A 20,002-nucleotide genomic window follows, 5' to 3' on the forward strand; every position below is an offset into this window, starting at 1 on the left:
CAACGGGCATTGCTGAACACATGAGAGTTTTACCAGATGTATCTATAAGGACTTGGTTGTACTTTCAATGTCATGGCAGATAACGAAGGAGCACCATCTAAAAGAAAAAGAACAGAAGAAGGCTAAACGGGACAGTGATAGGGCTCGAGCCAAAATGCGTGTGAACCTCGGTCGGGCATTCACCAAGTGGAGAGAGCTGAGAGATTTGAAAGGTTTTAAAACTGATCCTGAGTTGGCCCTTTTCCTAATCAACAGGTATGTAATTTTTGTTTTTATTTAGAGAATATACCGCAACTTGTTAGACGTTGTTTCACTTCAATACATGACGACATGGAAGTTATAAGCAAGCTAAATGTAACGTTAACTGATGCAAACCGCTTTTGTCTAGTAACGTTAAAACAAACGCCACAAAATGATCTGTGACTGTGACCATGAACACAAATATACAGCAGGCAGTTGTCCTCAGTTTATAAGAAATTCAGAGCTACACCAGAACATTTATAATTTTCCTCTCGCTCTCCAAAACAAATGCATGCAGTAACTGCCTGTTGCAGTCGAGATTTTACGAATGAAACCGAATGCCGGCTGCAGTCGGAATTTTACGACACCAGGCTGTGGGTGTCATACCGCTTCGACCAAAGGGGGCACTATATTCAATGAAAACGTAAAGTTCCGCACAGCTGCTTTAAAAAAAGTCCCACCTAAAAAATCATTGTCAGTTAAAGTGTATGCTACATTCAGAATGTTTTAACTGCTTTACCTTGCTGTCAGACAGCACTTTCCAACAAGACTGAAGCCATTATCTAAAAGCCACCACACTCCCTTGACAAGAACAGTATTTAACTTAGCAGAACAGGGGAGTTGTTGGTCTACAGCTGCCTTGATTGGTTATTGTGTAAAGCAGAGAAAATATTCCAAATGCAGCGTACACTTAACGGATAGTGATTTATTTTTAGTAAGATCTTTTTAGGTGGCTAAATTATGTTTTGCAATCAACAAAGAGTTCTCTGCGTCTTCTCCACACTTTGACCCTAAGATCCAACTGCCGTAGGCAGAATCTGGACTCATCGCTGAACATAATGTTCCTCAACATGTTCAGGTTCCAGTGCACGTGTTGCCAACACCAGCGCAAACGGGCCTGACAGTGAAGCCCTATGAGACCAGAGACTGGCTGCATGCTACCTGTTCTGGATTGTCTGGGCAGAGAACTGTCAGCCATATCGTCCGGCAAACCTTGACTGCAAATCTGTAGAAAATTGCCTACAGTTCTATGTGCTGACATGATGAGGAAACGGTCTTCTTGGGGTGCTGTCTTGTTGGGACGCCCACTTCGCAGCCTGTCTCTGACATCTCCTATTAGATGGAACTTGGCCTTCTGTTTGCAGATGGTATTAGGGCGCACTCCAAATAATGCCGCAACTTGGTTTTGAGGAACACTAGCTTGAAGTTTCTCTATTGCACGGGCCCTATCCAGATCAGTCAAACGTGGCATGCCGATTCTTGGAGCAGACACCAACTGACCACTATAGCAGGGCCCATGCTCACAGGTGCTGACAATCAGGTGCCTGATTGGCACCTGATTGTCAGCACCTGGGGGTACCAGAAGCTCAAAACAAGAGTCAATAGCAACAGCAAAAAAACAGGAAGCTGTTTGGCATTGGCAGAGAGGATTTGGCAAATTTTTCATGGGCACAAACCACACTTAGCTCTGCTGCTCATCCCACAAATGCATGTTCCTTAAAAATGTGCCACCATTTAAAAGGAAAATAAACAGGCTTTCCAACGGTATAAGATTTATTGCCAAGAAGCATTGTTAAAACAAAGAAATAATCTACCAAACACAAATTTCCTTACTTTTGTGCTTAGTCTATCTATCCATCTTCTCTGGTTTCTGGCTTTGAGAGAGAGTAGCTTGTGTTCACAAATATTGATCTAACTTTCCTGGGCCATGGAAATAACATTGGAATTACTATTAAGATGGTATTCACCTTAAGTTAAAACTAATGTCACTGAATTGTCCACAGAAGTGAATGAAGAATGTCAGGTACGCAGCATTTGGTGCAAATATATTTTAATCGTACGCCTGGAAATTAAATCAAATCATACATTCTCATCATGTCATTTCTCTTTCCACTTATGTTTCAAACAATTATTCATCATGACAAATTGTTTTCCAGGTCAATTCGAGGTAAAGTACTGGAACTATTCCAGCGCATCCTTCTCAATTCATAACATAAAACACTGAGGGGAAAAAAAACAATGATTTAAACTGAAGACACTGATAAAAATTAGTAAGCAAAACAGTGAAATGTCAGAGAAGGAGAGTGACACTGACACAGTCCTCTAGATAGTGTTTTACCAGGTATCACAGGCAAACCAGGTCCCTTAAAAAGGTCAGACAAAATGAGCGACTTCAGCTGTTTGCAACAAAAAACAAAATATTTTTCTAGCATTACAGGATGTCCATAGACATGTCGTTGGTGATGAAAACACTTTAAGCCTACTAGTGATGGACAAACAGGTGTGGTGGTGTGATGAATGAAAGGCTGCTAAGAACTCCTTCACTTCCTGAATGTCTACTGCAACATTTATGTTGCTGAAATGCAAATCAAAATGTAAAAATAAAAACATTACATGAATTAAGTAGTTTGAGGAGCTGCACTGTTACGTCACAGTCATCAGCCAGCAAACCCTTCTGTAGAAAATGTGCCTTGAAAACAACAGACACTGAGGTGATAAAAATGAGGCTTCTATCTAGACGTGTTGAAGCAGTTGGACCCTTCTCGAAAATAATGCAAGTTTAGGGCCGAATGTCATACGGGACAACATATACAGCATTACCTCTGCAGGCTGCAGCTGACAATATTTAATCATTCACTGTTTGAAGAAAAACAACATTTCACAATTTGATTCATGGCTTTGTCTTTCATCGTCCTGTTGATGCACCTAAAACTTCAAAGCTTTATCCAAATTCTTCTCATTACTTTAGTCTTCATCCATTTGAAGGTAACAGTACTGCTCACATGACTTCACACAGTAGAAGCCACTTAGAAAAGACGGACCACAAGGGTGGCAAGATATCTTTCTTCTTGTGCTTTTTGACAGCAAACCAAATCCAGTTTATTGCTGCATTTCCACCCTATAGCTCTCATCTTTCAGTGTATTGTGATGTCAGTGTACAAAGTGAAGTTTTGAATCACAAATTGGTGTCTTAATGTACCGTCAAAAGCAGGCGAGACCACAACAAAGGTGGACACAGCTGAAGTCTTGTAAAACTGTGATGATTGATAAAACGGCTTCAGTTTGTTGGACTACATGTCACAGGATATCTATACTATTAGAGGAGCGCTACTTTGTTTTTAAAGTCAAAGTAGCTGCTGTATCAAAACTGCACTTTGCAAATTTTAAGAAACGATGCTGAAAACAACTCACATACAGACAAAAATGACACGTAATTACATGAAGGCGCTTACGTAACACTGAATAAAAGAGGATAACTACTAATGATGCCTAAGTGGTGTATTTTACTCTAACAGGACTGTGAGATTGACAACTTGGCTGTACTTGGAGACCAAGGCAGGGTAACTTGTAAAACCTGAAAGTCACAGACACCTCCACAGCTCAAATTAAGGAGGGAGCCTTTATACTAGGAACCCATGCAGCCTGATGTTATTACTAAAGATGGCAGGTGAACTTGGGTCATATTGCTACTTGAAACTGATTGGATTAATCTTCCAAGAAAGATTATAGAAGAGTAGACTCAGTCTGCCTTCCTCAGATTTGCAAACTCCACCCCTCTTGCACTTAGGCACTAATTCAAAACGTAAAAGTAATTTTAATTATTCTAATTAACAACTGACCCAAGTCTGGTTGTTTGGGGTAAACTCGGGGCCTCGTGGCTCTACTGTAGAAACTGAAGCCTGCGGGACTGATTTAGCTGCCAAAGCCAAAGATGCCCTTGATGTAGCCGGTGAGACCGCCCTTGCCCTTCTGCTCCACCTTGTCATCCAGGGGTGGGAAGGCCACGTGGTTGAGCGCAAGGTCGAAGAACAGAGGCTTGCAGGGGATTGGCTGGAAGTCGGGAGGGAACTGGACCAAATTGGGCTGCTTTCCAACGAGAGTGGGATCCAAGCGGAAGGTCTCAAGGCGGTTGCAGAGGGGCTGCATTCAGGAAGAAAAAGAAAGAAAGTGAGCATTATATATTCACAGATGATCACAAACCATGAATAACTCAGACATCCAGCATATCAAAACTATGGGATTCGGAAAACATATGACGGTTGAATGTTTTTGTCATGGTCGAAGATTGTCATTTGTTATTTTGATTGGTCTGACCTCAAGAGTTTTACACCTCTTCCTAAAATACACTGATGAGTGAATTCAGGCATCTGGAGCGCAAAAGTGTCCAGATACACTGTGAACAACAATCAGGAAGTCTATCAAGCCCTGAGCGGGCTGAAGCAAGGACTTGCCGTTGCTTGCAAAAAGATCAGAGGTGTGTGAAGCTTCACCAAATTAGAGCCAGGGTGAGCAGTTTTTCAAACAAGCAACATACCACTTAGCCTGTTCGCTGACACACAGAGCACATTAGGACATCTTCATTGGGAAACACTGACACAATCTGATATATTCGCTCTCTCATTTGCATCGTGTTCAGTTAGACACGGTGTTACAATATGACCAACAGAGTGAGAGTAGAGGAGAGTGGCATGCTGCTGTAAACACAACTCTTTTGTGAAGACCTTGAAAGACATCAACTGGCATCCTGTGTCCTTTCTTGTGATGACAACCAAGGCTTTTCTTACTTGTATGCCCTGTTTGTAGCTGGTACAACCACAAGGCACAATGAAATCCCCTTGACCTAAAGCCATCATCTTACCTGTTCTACCTGTGTCTAGACAGTTTTCAGAAGACACAGGGTAAAACAAATTTGGCATGATGTTGTTCGCTTGTTGTTACTGCTTTGTGTAACATTCTTGATAGCCTGATAATCAGGCAGAATAGCTATGCACTTCACTTAATGCTGCCTGACACTGTATTCACTTTAGCTTTATCTCTTATTTTTGTTTTGCTCTTACTAATCATTGTCATCACGTTTTCAGCTGGCGCGTAAGCAGTTAACGTTTTCATGATAATCACAGAAACTAAATACCAATCTAAGAGTTGTTATTATGCAAGTCCACCTACAAAAAGCCTTTACAGTTGCATCAATGTCATGTTTTTCTGAACTGTGGCGTTATTTTTTTGGTTGCCATTTAGCTAGCTATGAATAAAGACATTCTTAATCCTGCCTACTAAACTCTCATTGGTTGGCAGTTTCTCCAACAGATAGAAAGAGCCTTCAATGAGCACAACAGCAGCCCCTTAAAAAATAAAACAAAATGAAATGGTGTGGCGTGTCTCTTGATTTTGGCCTCTTACCGTGTTGTCTTTCACCTGCTGCTGAGTGGGAACTTCAGCAGTCTCATCAGTATCTGAAACACAAACATTTCCTACAGGTTTTTACACAGAATGAGGCAGAAAAGAGAAGAATGGGACTAAATAGGTTCTCATATGGTATAAGTAAATGAGCTGGCTAGATAACTGTTAGTTCAAAGGGTGCACTCACCTAAAATAGCAGCAGCTTGAAGGGAGTATTTTTCAGCATTGACCTCGGCAATGAGCTCCTGAACATCAGGGAGATCCTGCAGAAACCAGATACAACAGTCATGTTTCTGGTCGAGTACAAGTGTTGGTGAACTGATGTTTTTAATTGTGGTGCTTGTGTGTGTTTTTCTATGACCAACCTTGAGGCTGTTGTTGAGGCTCTTGGCCTTAGACTGAACCTCCTTGGCGTATTTCAGCACCCTCTCATACAGCACCAGCGCCTCGCTCCACTTCTTAACCAGCACATAAGACTGAGCTATGAAGAAACACCTGTGAAGGTACAGACGGAAGGACCACATGAGTGTATGTATTTATTCAAAGAAAAAGAGAAATGACTTCAAGAGGACAGCAGCTGCAAGAGTACATTATGGGCTCATGGATGTCATACTAATACATGGCAGCACTGAACATTAATTGCCTTACAAGCACATTAAAAGGTTTCCAGACAACACCTTACTATTTGAATCTTAGTTGTATTTTTTTTATTAGGAGGTTGCAACCCAAAAATGTCTGACCTGTAGGCCTTGTATACCAGCATCTTGAGGGACACCTCCTTCTGGAAGGTGTGGTCATCCTCCAGGCCCTGCAGGGAGGAGAGCTCAGCCAGACTCTGGAGAGACAGACAAACAGAAGAATGTTTGGGAGGTAAAAGGGGAGGCAGGAAGTGAACACGAGGAGAAACAGAAGAACAGGAGAAACAGAAGCTTACACCGTGACAGAGACAGTCAAACAAGGCAAAGTACACATCCCTTCGCTGGTGGCAACACAAATCAAACAACTCATCACTCTCACACAGCTACTGCGAGTAACTGGCAACTAAGAGCCACTTTCTTACTACTTATTCTAACTTAAATAAATGCAGCTTTTATGGACGACTAATGGACATAAAGCAGTGAATCTGTTTTGTCATTGTGAGCTGAAAAAAACCATCTATCTTCATTTTTGAACTACTACTCCAGACGGATAGCCTTATGATTAAAAGGATAACAATATATTTATGCCCAGACGTTTACCTGCAGGATGATGTCATAGAGGCGGATGAGGTCCTGTGGACGGGGCCCTCTCTTGTTCTCGTCGGCTTCCGGTTCCTTCAGTTTAGCCTGCAGAGTGTGGGCCATGCTCTCATTTCTCTTCACCAATGTACACAGCTTGATGTAGGTCAGGTAACTGGGAGGAGACCAACAGCACATTTATTATTTACTTATTGAGTGGATAAATGTAACAGAATTATCAGAGGGCGTAAACTTATTTATGGTAAGGCCTATGTACTGTATATGTTACTGTGCTTTTCTTTGCAATACATGATCGTAGCTGAATATCTCTGGGTTTTTGACCGCTGACCTAACAAAATGTACTAACTGCCACGTTTTCTGGTAATGTAGTCAAAAATAATGAATGGAGAAATGAACTGGTGGATGAAACTAATGGTTCGTTAAAGCCAGACAACATGATGACATGACCTGACACAGCAGCTTTCTCAAAAGACAGAAAATATGTGAAGTCTGATCCTTTCAAGTAGACGTGTTTCTTTTACCTGTGCAGGAACTGCAGGTTGGACACCTTGCCACTGTCAGCATCAGAGCTTCTCTCTCGCTGCTTCTACAAAGACAAGCAATAAATAACATTTTTTTTAAAAATTACATTATTGTTTTAACATCACGTCTTCACTTAGTAAGATGAAAATCAAATTGATGCCTATTATCTGTTAGCAAACATCTAGGTCCTAAATACAAACTCACAGCCCTCTCCACCGAAATATCTCAACTTTTGAACCTTACCGCCTCACTCTTGAGTTCCTCTCTCACAGCCTGGATGGTGTCTCTGCACTCGGCCAGCAGGGTCTCATACAGATGCTCTTTGGTCTCCTCATTAGCTGTCTGCACAACAGAAACAGTAATCAACATCTATAGTGGAACATAATGACTATTTAACACCAACCATGCTTCCTGCTTCATAATGACAAAAATTAATATTGCCTTCACATTAAAATGCATTTGAAACACATGCAGGATATGATGATGTACCACCATCAGCAGTAGTAGTAGGTTTATGCATTACCATTTGCTCACTACAGCAAATTAACTAAGCAGATCAGAAAACAGCATTTAAAAAGGTATACTAAGCAGGTTTGTTGGTTACTGACAGTTAACACGCTCGCCAGTGAAAGTCAATGTAAAAGCCGACATCCCGATTCACTCCTTCGCACCTGGTCGCTAGCTTTTTATAAAGCCGCGACCTCACCTGAGAGCTGTGGGGGTACACACCCATAAAAGTCCTGAAAACAGAAAATATGTAACAACAGGCAGAGAGCAGAGTCTCCGCAGAAAACTACAATGTGATTGGAAGGCCGACTGGAAGACCAAAAAAAAAAAAAAACAAAAAACAAAAAAACGCTCTGAGATTAGACGCTGCTAGCATTTGTAGTACAGCGTAAACACAGGGTGCTTCCATTAACAAAATATGCTGGCCTCCCAAAAAAACAAAACAAAAAAAACCAAAACACTTTGTGGTGGAGCCGTCACTGCAGCTGCACCTGTCCCCGTCTTCCTTTGGCTTCTACCGGCAGACTAAACCACTTGGGGACATATGATGCCCCGTCAGATCCAGAGAAAAATGAGTACCGTCATGTTTTCAGAATTTGGGCATTTACTTAGTACATATGCATCAGTTCTCATGACCTCCCGGCATATCAGTTCATCCTTTACAAATGTACAGTCTAATAAAAATGCGTGATGCATCAGTGCCTTATATGAAGCCATGGTGCAATTCTGCTACAGTTATGAAATGTCAAAAGGTGCAGAGGGATTTAAGAAAGAAAAATGAATCATGAAACTATGTCAACAGGTTTAACATCCAGAGGAATTTGGGAGGGGACAACTTTGGTTTAATGTGTTCTTTGTGAACTTGGAGGAAACAGTTACATTTTCGACACCAAACCTGCCCCGTAGCCCATAGAAACAAATATTGTCCCCTACTTTGAGTGGTTACAACAAACACAAACAACAACAAATGTCTTAAAAGATGGAAAATAATAAATATAAAAGCAAGAAAGACGTAGACATATTGGCCTAAATATCTTAACAGTCAGACTTAGAACCATCTTCCACCTGATTAAAGCTACACTTGCACAAATTAAAGTCAATCATGCACACACAAATATTTCATCCATTTAGAAGAGAGCAACAGTATAAGCAGGATGTGACTTTGCCAAACTGGGTGAGAGGCAAAGGTATGTGGCCCAGCAGGCTGCCGATACATTCCTGCACACAACTCACCAGCAGTCACACACTGGAGTTTCAGGGTTCACATCTTTGTGAATGACAGGATTGTTCTTCACCTCACCTTCCTTTCATCGATACGCTCATACAATGGGCCTGTGTTACTCTATGATAGTCTCAGATGTCAACAGGACATACCATGTTCATATTTAAAGAAAGAGGCCATGTTGGATTACTGTATGTTGGCAAATCTAAGAATTAATGACATGAGAAATGTTGCTACAGTATCATTTTTTTCTGAACAACTTAACGTTGTTTAACACCTTTATGGATGACAGTATTGTCACATCTTCACCTTAAAAGAAAAACCCTCTACGTAGAAACACAGTGGAGGAATGTTACGAGAGAATTCCTCGTAGTGATAACTGATAATAAACAGGTCATACGGCTGCTCTCATCCACCCAGAAGACTGATGTTATTTAGTGCGACACTCTCGTGCCAACAACCTGGCAACGCCTAGCGTGACCGGCTCAACCGGTTGAGCATCCTCTCTTGTTCAGAGGGAGGGCTGGACGGATAAACTGATTAGAGACAGGAGGAGTCGACGGAGCTCTTCCACTAGGACTGTGGTATGGCCCAATATGGTGTTCCTGTATCCAGAAGCCAACAGCTGGGGATCAGGGTGACACTAGAGAAACTTGAGGTGCTGGTGTGACATACTCTTACTTTCTACTGAGCAATCTGGGACTAATGGCACCAAACATTGCTAATTTTACAACATTTATTCTATCATTTACAAAGATAGCTGATGAGGATGTCATTTAATTAAGTAGGTCACGCAGTCTTAAAAACAAAATAGTTCAGCTTCAGTAGCTTCACATAAAGTTACAGCCACCATTAGCTCAACAATAGACTGCAACACTACAGCTGAGTCCCAGAAGAGCCCATTTGAAACTGAAAGGTGTTTTGAGATAATACTAATCTGTCCACAGAGACCTGCTGGGTGTAGCCCCATATTCATGTGTGGGCTGAAATGCACAGAATGCAGTTGTGCAATGACAGAGGCTGCATGCCAGAGACCTGAGTGGCTGTGGGTGTGACAGGTGTGTCCGCAGGGTGTGCTGAGTCTTCTGGCATAAGAAGACTGGAGGAATGAGCTGTGGCGGCAGAGAGGGGACAGGCAAGACAGTAAAGAGGAGGGTGCCACCTACTGAAAGTTTAAGAAACTGCATGGACTGATGTAAGGAGGAGGTGTTGTGCTCAAACGCCCATTTTGAGATTTTACAATTGACATCTTGATGCCAGACAGATGTGCACACTGGTAGGGAAGTTAAGGACATGGGACAGCATGTGTACCTATGAAAAACTGAGGAGCAAGGGTCTTAACCATCCAACAAAGCAGAGTTTATGAGGTGTAGCATTTAAAATCCACCAGTTCAAAGTGGACACCCTTCAGAGAGCATTTTCTGATTCAGCACAACAAAAAACATACTGCCATCAGAAAACTGTTACTGTGAGGCTGCAGATTTCACATGACAGTGTTGATCTATAGTTTGCTTTTGTATGTGGCATAAGCTAACGATTTAGGACACATACACTGGTACTATTTGGTCTGCTTTAAATGAGCCCTGGTCCGCTTCCACGGAATAGTTTGGTGCGTTTCGAGTGGTGCGAACGCTCATTCGAACTCTGATGCGGACCAAACGAGCGAACCCTGGTCTGCTTGAAAACTGGGGGTCTCAGCTCACTTGCAAATGAACCCTGGTGTGGTTCGCTTTCAGTAGGAAATGCAAACAGGCTACCCAGTGAACCAAAGAGAGGAAGTGAACCAAAAAAGGAAGAGACGTAGAGCGCAGTGCATTTTCGGGAGAAAACAAACAAACAAAGCCAACAGTGCAAGTGGATTTCCGTTTTCAGTCCTGGCCAATCAATGAGCCAGGTTTTCTTCTTCCTCACGCTTTTTTATTCCTGGTCAGTGGTCGTTTCGAGCAATACCGCCCCCTAACAAGCAGCTGTTGTAACTGCGTGACGTTGTCCAGGCGGTTTGGTCCGCTTGAAAAAGTGCAGTTTGAGAGTGAACCAAACCAAATGAAGGTGTGAAATTTGTCAGCATTCCCCACCCAATTGAATCAAGTCCCCCGAACTATCCTGGTGTGAATGCGCTCTTAGACTACACTGTGACTAGGTAGGTAAGAATGAAGCATTGAGACCACAATGTGTAGAGAATGTCGTAAACTATGCAGCAGGTATTTTTTAGAAATAAAGATGGAGACACAGACAGAACCTTGAAGATAGAGCAAGGGAGATTGACTTGCAACAAGTTGAACTGAATCAGGATGTTGCAATTAAATGGGTGTTAAGACATAAAAAGTGGAAGTATTAAAGATTGTGTTAATACTACACTTGAAACTACATGGATTCAAGAAGTATCATGTGGGCTTTAGACTAATAGGACACAGGGACATCCAAACATGTATGTATGTTTTAAGTACTGGCATGTAATGATATTCAAAGGGGTTCTATGTGAAAGTCAGTGCATACGAGTTGCCTGGACATATTTGGCTGAGTTGGTGGCTAGCAGCTAGCAGTGCTAACTCCATAAACAGCATAAAACAACGGCAACATTGCTGATAGAGCTAATGGTATTAATCGGGGGGAAGTGTGGCGTGGGCGCCATGCTTCCGCGATGATAGCATTCCAATATCAGCACTAACTACTGTATGAGCGCAGTGCAAATTGGCAGTGATGAGCTAGTAAGTGGGATACATACATGCGCTAACATGCACGCGTGGCCAGACAAGCTTACCACAACAAACCACAAAGAAGCTCACATCACAACACACATCGAACTCGCGCAGCTACATTCTCTGCCGTATCTTTACATAGCAACGAGGTGTTTGCTGCTATATTATTGTTCTGAATGTTGCACACAGGACCTTTAAGAGCTGCTGGCAACACAGTTTGTTTTGACCCCCTACAAAGCAGGTAAACTGACAAAATACTGACCTGAGCGATAGCAGCTTCGTTGTCTGCCAGACCCAACAGGAAGATGCGGGCCTTGTCGATCTTGACGGGCACCGTTCGCCCTCGCCACTCCACCTCACTCATGGTGGCTGCCTGCTTAGTTCTTGCCTGAGTGATCAGGGCCTGAGAAGAATTAAAAAAAGAAATGAACGTTTTTTTTTAAATATATCTATAAAACAGATTTTCTGATCCACAAGAGCCAAGACATCTTTGGATTTCATCAATGAGTAATTCAATCTTGTTTGAAGTTATACTAACATATGCACACACATTTACTCAGCTTACTTTTTAATGAGATTAAATTTAAATTTGAGGAACAGGTGTGTGTTCCACCCCTGACATTGGCATCACCAATATATGAAAGATAATACAAGCAAATAAACTATTGTCTGACTTCTGTATGTTCACCTCTAGTTTCTCAGCCATCATGCCTCCTCCTCCACCTGTCAGTCTCATCTGCATCAAATCATTGATGGCGTTCTGGTCACCTACAATCAGACAGAGAAAAAAATTCAGTTACAGAGTTCATCTGAACAATGTCTCAGAATGCTTAAGTGAGTCTAAGACGGCTGTCAATTATGTTGAAGGGGATCAATCAATCATTTATTGAGGACCACATGGCAGCAGTTGGTGGAATTTGCTTTGTGTACAGCATGGTGCGTAAGCTCAATACATAGTCGTTTACAACAAACATAGACAACATTAACATCACATCAGTCACACAACATAAAACAAAATTCACACGCCATATGCAGGACTGACATGAAGTTCTAGTGTGGTACAACTATTTGTGTTGGTGAGAGGTCACGATTTATCAACACATGAAGTACACAGAAGTACAAGACACTGAAACAGAGCTTGTACCGGGGCAAGCCACACAGCCGCCATCTTGTTTCACCCCACCCATATATGTTACTCACCAATGTTGTAAGCACAGTAGCGGATGTTGGGTGATATCTCATCCACACGTTGGCGATACAGAACTGCCATCTCCTCAGTGAAAGCACTGGCCAGCTTCTCATAGATGGTCCTGACAAGACAAAAATGGGATTGTTTAAAATTTCCAAAAGGTCATATAAACACATACATGACAAACACACAGTCACTTATTCTGCCAGTGTATAAAGAAACTGTATTGACGCTATAACTGACTTGCACTTGTTGAAGGCCTCCATGGCGAGCTTCCACTCCTGCAGTTCAAACTCCACCATACCAGTCAGGTATGCTGTGTAGGCCTGAAATAAAATATAAAAGCCCTTCTGAAGTGGATGTTGTAAGATTTAGAGAATTTTGCTCCCTATAACACAGCTTTAAATAATAAATCCTACCTATCAACTTTGTTAGTAATTTTGTTTCATATATAGAGCATGCGACAATCAAAAATAGTGTACAGTCAAAATACGACAGGTTGAGAACACTTCTGAAACTGTTGCAATCTCATTGGACATAAATATTCTATACACATTCACTTTGAATTTAAAAGCAGGCTGAAGGTGACTGAGTCGTGCGTACCTGTGCCTCAAGTTTGGTCTTGGCGTCAACACGAGGGCTCTCACAGAGCTTCTCCAGCTTCTCGCTGTGCTTGGCAGCCTTGCGTAGTCGTGCCAGCAGGTGGAAGCGCTTACGTGGCTCTGTGTTGGCCTCCTGCTTCAGCTGCATGGCATAACTCCATGCACGCTCAGCCTCCATCAAAACCAGCAACAGATACCTGAAGAGGGAGAGGTCATTGCATCAGTTGTATTTTCACCATTTTTAGTGGACACATTCATATCCAAAGTCAACAGAGGCAGCAAATTATCTTCAGCAAAAATATTCATTACAAGGTCTGTTTCAGTTCTGTTGTTTCTAGTAAGGTGTACCAAGCCAGTTGCAGACTCATGTCTAATGCAGACAACAAGCCACTACATACTGGTAAAAACTGACCAAATTCCTCTGTGATGTACTTTTATTACACTTAATCAAACACAGTTTCTGTGTGTAAAACTGTTACATACTGTGTAAGAGCTAGTTAAATGCACATGAATGTACAGCTCACACTTTCGATTCCTTACCTGCTGTCAGAAAGCATTTCGACTGTTATTTTCTTCCCTATGAACTTGTGTCGGTTGCCCATCTTGAAGCCAAGAGTCTTGCGCAGGCGACGCAGTCTGCGGGAGCAGTAACCCCTGAAAACAGGTACACAGAGATGGTTATTTTACAGTAAATGAAGACTTACATAAACATTTTATCTTGCTTTCACACAACAGATATGATAACAATGCAGTAGTCAAGTCATTTACTCCAATGTAATTGCAGGTTTTTTGTTTTGTTTATTTATTTATTTATTTATTTTTTAACTATTACACTAAATTGTCTAGAAAGACTTGTTATTCTCCTTCTGGATTTCTTGTTTGAGCCATTTGAGTTAAAGTTATGACAACCATGTGTGCAAAATACACTGCATTGCAATTTTACTGTTGTACTTGATCACATTTGATTGTACAAGTGTGGTTAATTAAGTATAAGCTATTTGTACAGCAGCAGTCTCCTGTGAATAATATGGCAGCAGATGTGTCCATGCAAACAGCTTCTTCTCAGTGTATAAAACAACAATTTGGTATCCAATATAAAATACTGTATTGTATACACAGGAAATTGGAAAAATGTCACTGACAGAGTGGTCAATTTACATAACAAGCAAACAGTTACACTATATGAAAACCTTGTGATCATGGAAAAAGTGTGCACCTCCATGTGAACAGTCATTCAACACTGGACATGTCACCACACACATCTCTGTAGCTATGGTCCAGTTGGTGCAAGTTTATGTGCCATGTATGGCTGAGCACAGCTCACCTGTATCTCTGGTAGTCTCCGTGCCTGAGGCCATGCTGCTGCTGGGACTCCTTGATTATTTGCAAAACTGGGAATCAATGTTAAGGGACAACCTCATCTATGTCTTACACATACATGACACTCAACATCTGTCATTCATATTCACGTATGAATATAACAGTCATATCAGCACTGTACATACAGACCCAGACGCTCTGACTGTAATGCTGTGAAGTGTTGCTGGAACGACAACACAGCTGCTACTGAAACTCAAAGGTTACAAAAGTTTTAAGTGAACAAATAAACATTTCTACAGCAACACGCATTAACAAACATTCTTAGTTAATTTAAGGTCCTAAGACTACAAATATAGTTTTTGACAAGCCACGTAAGTCTGTTTTTAAGCCTGCCACTGACAGCCTGCTTCAGTATGACACGTAGCCTAACGCAGGCTAACATTATCCTCTAACCGAGCTAGCTAGCAAGCTAACGTTAGCTTCTGAGCCTAACACAGATTCACCGGAGCAAGAACAAAACCGCCGCTACACGACTGGTGCTGGGAAGGATACTCTCCAGTCCAAGACCCCCATCCGGAGCATTTTCTTTATTTTCATCCACGGAGGACACTTTGGCGTCGTTTTGCTTGTCTGCGGCCATCTCTAAATGCTAACAGCTAAGCGGCACATACACATGCTCAGTCAGACGGAGAGCCAGGGACCAATGACGGCACAGGGAGGGGCAAAGCCACACTAAAATGTCGCGAGACTTAGTTGAAACGTTTTCTTGTGATGGGCAGTCCAGAGCCATAGAAGAGAACAAATTGAAGGGCTCAGGGGCAGTACGATTCTTTTCACAGTATCGATTCCATTAAAGGCTAAATGTTCATATATCAAACCTTTCATGTTCAGATACTTTTTACGAAATATGGTGTCAGTTGCTTCTTGACACTCTGTTATAGTATGCACCATTAACAGCTAATGCTTCTCACCCGCAAAACCTCACTTCAATGTATTACTAGTCATTAAAATAGACATAAAATAAGATAAGTTAAAATAAGCTCATAAATAGAAATGAAAAATCAAATTACAATTGCAAACACATTCCACAGTCCAGTCCAGTTGTGGCCAATGTGATGTTTGTGAGTGTTTAAGTTTATTCACTTTATTAATCCCCCTGAGGGGAAATTCAATGTTTTCACTCTTGCTTGTCAATTACACACAGGTCTGAAAGACACACACATGCACAAACAGGACCTATACATGCACAAAGTGGAGAGATGTCAGAGTGAGGGGGCTGCCCTTTGGTCAGGCGCCCCAAGCTTGGGTTGGGGGGTTCGGTGCCTTGCTCAAGGGCACCTCGGCAGTGCCCAGGAGGTGAACTGGCACCTCTCCAGCCACCAGTCCACGCTCCATATTTTGGTCCGGACGGGGACTCAAACAGGCAACCCTCCGGTTCCCAACCCAAGTCCTTATGGACTGAGCTACTGCCGCACTGTGTGTGTGACTGGATTCAGGAGGTGTTAAACCAGGGGTGTGAAACTCATTTTAGTTCAGGGGCCAAATACAGCCCACTTTGATCTCAAGTGGACATGACCCCTGAAACCACTGCATAATAACCTATAAATATCAACCCCTTAGAATTTTTGTTTCATTCCAAAAACTTTCACCCATTTACCAAACGAAGAAGAAAGAAAAATCATGTGCAAATTCAACAGTATGTCTACGTTTTTCCACATTCAGCCAGTCTACTATTCACTGACATTACATGTGACTATTTTCATAATTACCCACTGAAACGGAAGCTATAGAAGAAGCATGTTAAGTCATCCCCTGCCTTACAATCTGAAGTTTTGTCAGTGCCTCAGCAGCAGGGTTCCTGTAATATTGTTTGAAGATATTAGTCTGATACAGATTCTTTTGTACTGAAGCTGCTGGTTGACAATAGTTTGCACAGTGTTCAAAATCTTTAAATATGACCATAGAAAGTACTTATGTTATTTCAGAGAGCTGTGTTCTGGTCAGAGTAGAAAAGCCTCTGAGGCAATATTTTACATGAAGTATCTGCTCACTGTTTAAATTGCTCCTGAAACCTCTCAGCCCTCACATGTGCATCAACATTAGGTGTGCAAAGTTATCTAGAGGGCCGGATTGGACCCTCTGGTGGGCCGGTTCTGGCCCCCATGCCGTATGTTTGACACCTTTGTGTTTAACAGTCTTATTGTATTGTATAGGCCATGTTCAAATTAATGAAGACAAAGTGCTCATTATAATGCATTAATTCAGAACCCTGCTTGTATCTAGTAGGCTATGTATGCTCAATATGATGTTACAATGTTCTTTGAGGGGCAAGTAGCAGCAGTGTTTGAAGCCTTCTGCTGCATTCATCTGGTGTCGGAATAATCTGAAAAATTTGTTTCTGATCGAATTTCATCACTCACCTGATCCGTTTCCTTTTTGTGATTCATTACCAATGAATGTTTAAACATTCTGAGCGATAATATACAACACATCTTCTTGGTAGCATCCATGCTGTTTGCAAATTACAACTAAAAGCTCATGAACAGACTGAAGTTAGAGGACTGACCATCCGAGGAGCACATGAATGCACTACTGGCGTTTGCGGGCGGAGGTCTCGACTTGAGCCTGATTTAACAGCTTCTTGTTCACTCCCCGTAGCAGGCAGCATGAGCGGTGCATTTACAGTGACTGGGAAAAGTTGGGGATGCATAAACACTCTGATGTTAGACAGCCTGATCCAGTACATACATAACACTAAAAAGAGTCGTTGAAAAATACTGTTCGTTACTTTCTGCCCATCAGTCATCATCTACTCAAATGTGCAAATCATAGACTGGCGCAGGTTGCTTCCACAGGGAAATATCTGATAGAGGCAGATATCAAAGAAATCTCAGAGTTTTAAAACTCTTTGGCTTGTTTTGTAGTTTCTTCTACATTGACAGTGCAATTGGTCTCAATGAGTTTTCATTTGGGAGGTTTAGCCATGCTGCGAGGAGGTGGGTTAAGTCAATTGATGCGTTTACTCCCTCCACACAACTCACTAGGAGGACATGTTAATCAACTTGCAAGAGGGATCCTCGCTCGCCAGCAGGGTCGTGCTCTCCGAGACGAACGAATGGTCCAGAACCCAGACTTGATACAGGCAGTAATATCCCTCAGTGCTGTGGCAGGAGGACTTTCTATTCTTGACAACAAAATGTACATGAATGAGAACCAACTTCGTCATTTGATCATCGAGTCCTTCGGGCCCAATGCGATGGATGTAGATGATATCACTGTTCCCTTCGAACTTGAGGTTAATGGACTTTGGAATCCTTGGCCCGTTGGCTTTCCGGTTCAACCAGATGCAAACGGGCTTATCTGCATCAACCCAGCTCACTGGGCTGTGTGGATCACTGATGTACGTGCTGGGAAACGTACGTGCTCAGCGCAAGTACGCCTGATAACCAACCCCAGGGATCACAACCGGTAGCTGCTGCCAATGAGCTCCACCCGTGGGCACTGGCTGGGTACCACAACTTGAACATGCAAACTGGTGCTGCCATGCCCATCCGGACGGGGAATATACTGGCCATACTGGAGTACCTACTCGTATTTGCCTTAAGCCTCCAGAAAGGCACAGTGCGCCGAAATGATATTATGGGCATGCTGGTCCTGGGAGTTACCATTCTTACCAGTGGAGGCAACATCACGACCACAAGGCTCAGAAAGGTCATTGCTGAAGCTAGACGTGAGATTCATGTTGACAACATTGACTTCACTCGTAACATGGTAATTAAGGGTTGGGACTTTCTGAGTATGCACTGGAGCCAACAAAAGCAGACTTCCCAAGAAGTGCAGGACATGTTTTCTGCGTTGGAGCAGTCATTGAGACCAGTCTCTCCGTACTTGGCGAAGGCATGCCAGCAAACAGAATTTCAGATGTTGACCGGCATTGTGACAACCGTACGTGCAATCAAACATTTCCACGACTTTCCCTGGCAAGATCTCAGCAATATGATCAGAAATCGCACTGGGATAGATGAGCTCAGTAAAGTCGAGGCTTTTGTCGAATACATCGACCCACCAGCCTCATCTGGGGGTGCACAAGGAGCAGCACCCGGTGGCCATTGGTCGGGATGGGCATTTGCACTCTGCAAACAGAGGCAAGGATGTCCCAAGAATTCTGATTTCCCTAACCTTCTGTACACTGCTCTCCAGCTGTGGATCCAGGTTGGAGGAAACTCATCCTTACGTGGTTACAGAGGTATCGAAAACCTTACGGTGGCAGCAAAACCTGTGATCGATGCCTGGATCACCACATACTCGACCGGGCAGGGTCAGAATCCAACTGCTGATGGAGCTGCGAACTTAAACATTCATACCAAACACATCTAGCTCTGCCGGCAGCTACAGACCACTTTGTGCTTTATTTACCTTCTGTAACATTCTTGTGTTTACTGCTTGCTCATGAGTGACCATTGTTTCAAGTGTACGTCTAACTCAAGTAGTTTTCGCCACGTTTAAGTAGCCTTGCACTTAAAAATAATTTAGAAATCGATTACAAAGAAACTGTTAAATAAAAAAATAAATAAAAAAACCCTCTTCCCAAGGAGAAATACATAACTTTTAATAGAGGCATGTATGTTAATGGCTGCAACTGAAATATTACCAAACCCCTCATAAGACAATATATTATAATACACTGAAAGCCTGCATGAGCAACATATCATCATCTATAATGACATGAAACTTAAAATGTGATACATAACAATGCCATAACAAGCCACTGTGCATATTTGTCATATACAGTACAGGCCAAAAGTTTGGACACACCTTCTCATTCAATGCGTTTTCTTTATTTTCATGACTATTTACATTGTAGATTCTCACTGAAGGCATCAAAACTATGAATGAACACATGTGGAGTTATGTACTTAACAAAAAAAGGTGAAATAACTGAAAACATGTTTTATATTCTAGTTTCTTCAAAATAGCCACCCTTTGCTCTGATTACTGCTTTGCACACTCTTGGCATTCTCTCCATGAGCTTCAAGAGGTAGTCACCTGAAATGGTTTTCCAACAGTCTTGAAGGAGTTCCCAGAGGTGTTTAGCACTTGTTGGCCCCTTTGCCTTCACTCTGCGGTCCAGCTCACCCCAAACCATCTCGATTGGGTTCAGGTCCAGTGACTGTGGAGGCCAGGTCATCTGCCGCAGCACTCCATCACTCTCCTTCTTGGTCAAATAGCCCTTACACAGCCTGGAGGTGTGTTTGGGGTCATTGTCCTGTTGAAAAATAAAT

The 20,002-nt window shown here is 42.3% G+C and overlaps 1 protein-coding gene across 1 annotated transcript; it reads right to left on the reverse strand.

The window, feature by feature from the left end:
• Nucleotides 1-2,054: 2,054 nt before the first annotated feature.
• srp68 (signal recognition particle 68) lies at nt 2,055-15,430 on the reverse strand. Its single transcript, XM_033624752.2, has 16 exons — nt 15,273-15,430; nt 14,725-14,791; nt 13,941-14,054; nt 13,402-13,597; nt 13,042-13,124; nt 12,810-12,919; nt 12,298-12,377; nt 11,872-12,012; nt 7,425-7,523; nt 7,181-7,245; nt 6,660-6,813; nt 6,162-6,256; nt 5,787-5,916; nt 5,609-5,684; nt 5,422-5,474; nt 2,055-4,161 (listed from the first exon to the last, which is right to left on the reverse strand). Exons 1-16 carry the CDS (start codon nt 15,358-15,360, stop codon nt 3,934-3,936), a joined length of 1,779 nt encoding a protein of 592 aa, XP_033480643.1. The 5' UTR covers nt 15,361-15,430; the 3' UTR covers nt 2,055-3,933.
• Between the last annotated feature and the right edge of the window lie 4,572 nt (nt 15,431-20,002).

The sequence above is a fragment of the Epinephelus lanceolatus genome, chromosome 3, assembly GCF_041903045.1.
Source record: "Epinephelus lanceolatus isolate andai-2023 chromosome 3, ASM4190304v1, whole genome shotgun sequence".
NCBI lineage: Eukaryota > Metazoa > Chordata > Actinopteri > Perciformes > Serranidae > Epinephelus > Epinephelus lanceolatus.

Excerpts from the sequence above, each read along its gene's own strand:
- srp68 (XM_033624752.2), bottom strand. The coding sequence starts at position 15,360 with ATGGCCGCAGACAAGCAAAACGACGCCAAAGTGTCCTCCGTGGATGAA. Across the intron at positions 14,055-14,724 it reads GGAGACTACCAGAGATACAG|GGGTTACTGCTCCCGCAGAC; the intron begins GTGAGCTGTGCT and ends ACCTGTTTTCAG. Across the intron at positions 5,685-5,786 it reads GCCTCAACAACAGCCTCAAG|GATCTCCCTGATGTTCAGGA; the intron begins GTTGGTCATAGA and ends TGGTTTCTGCAG.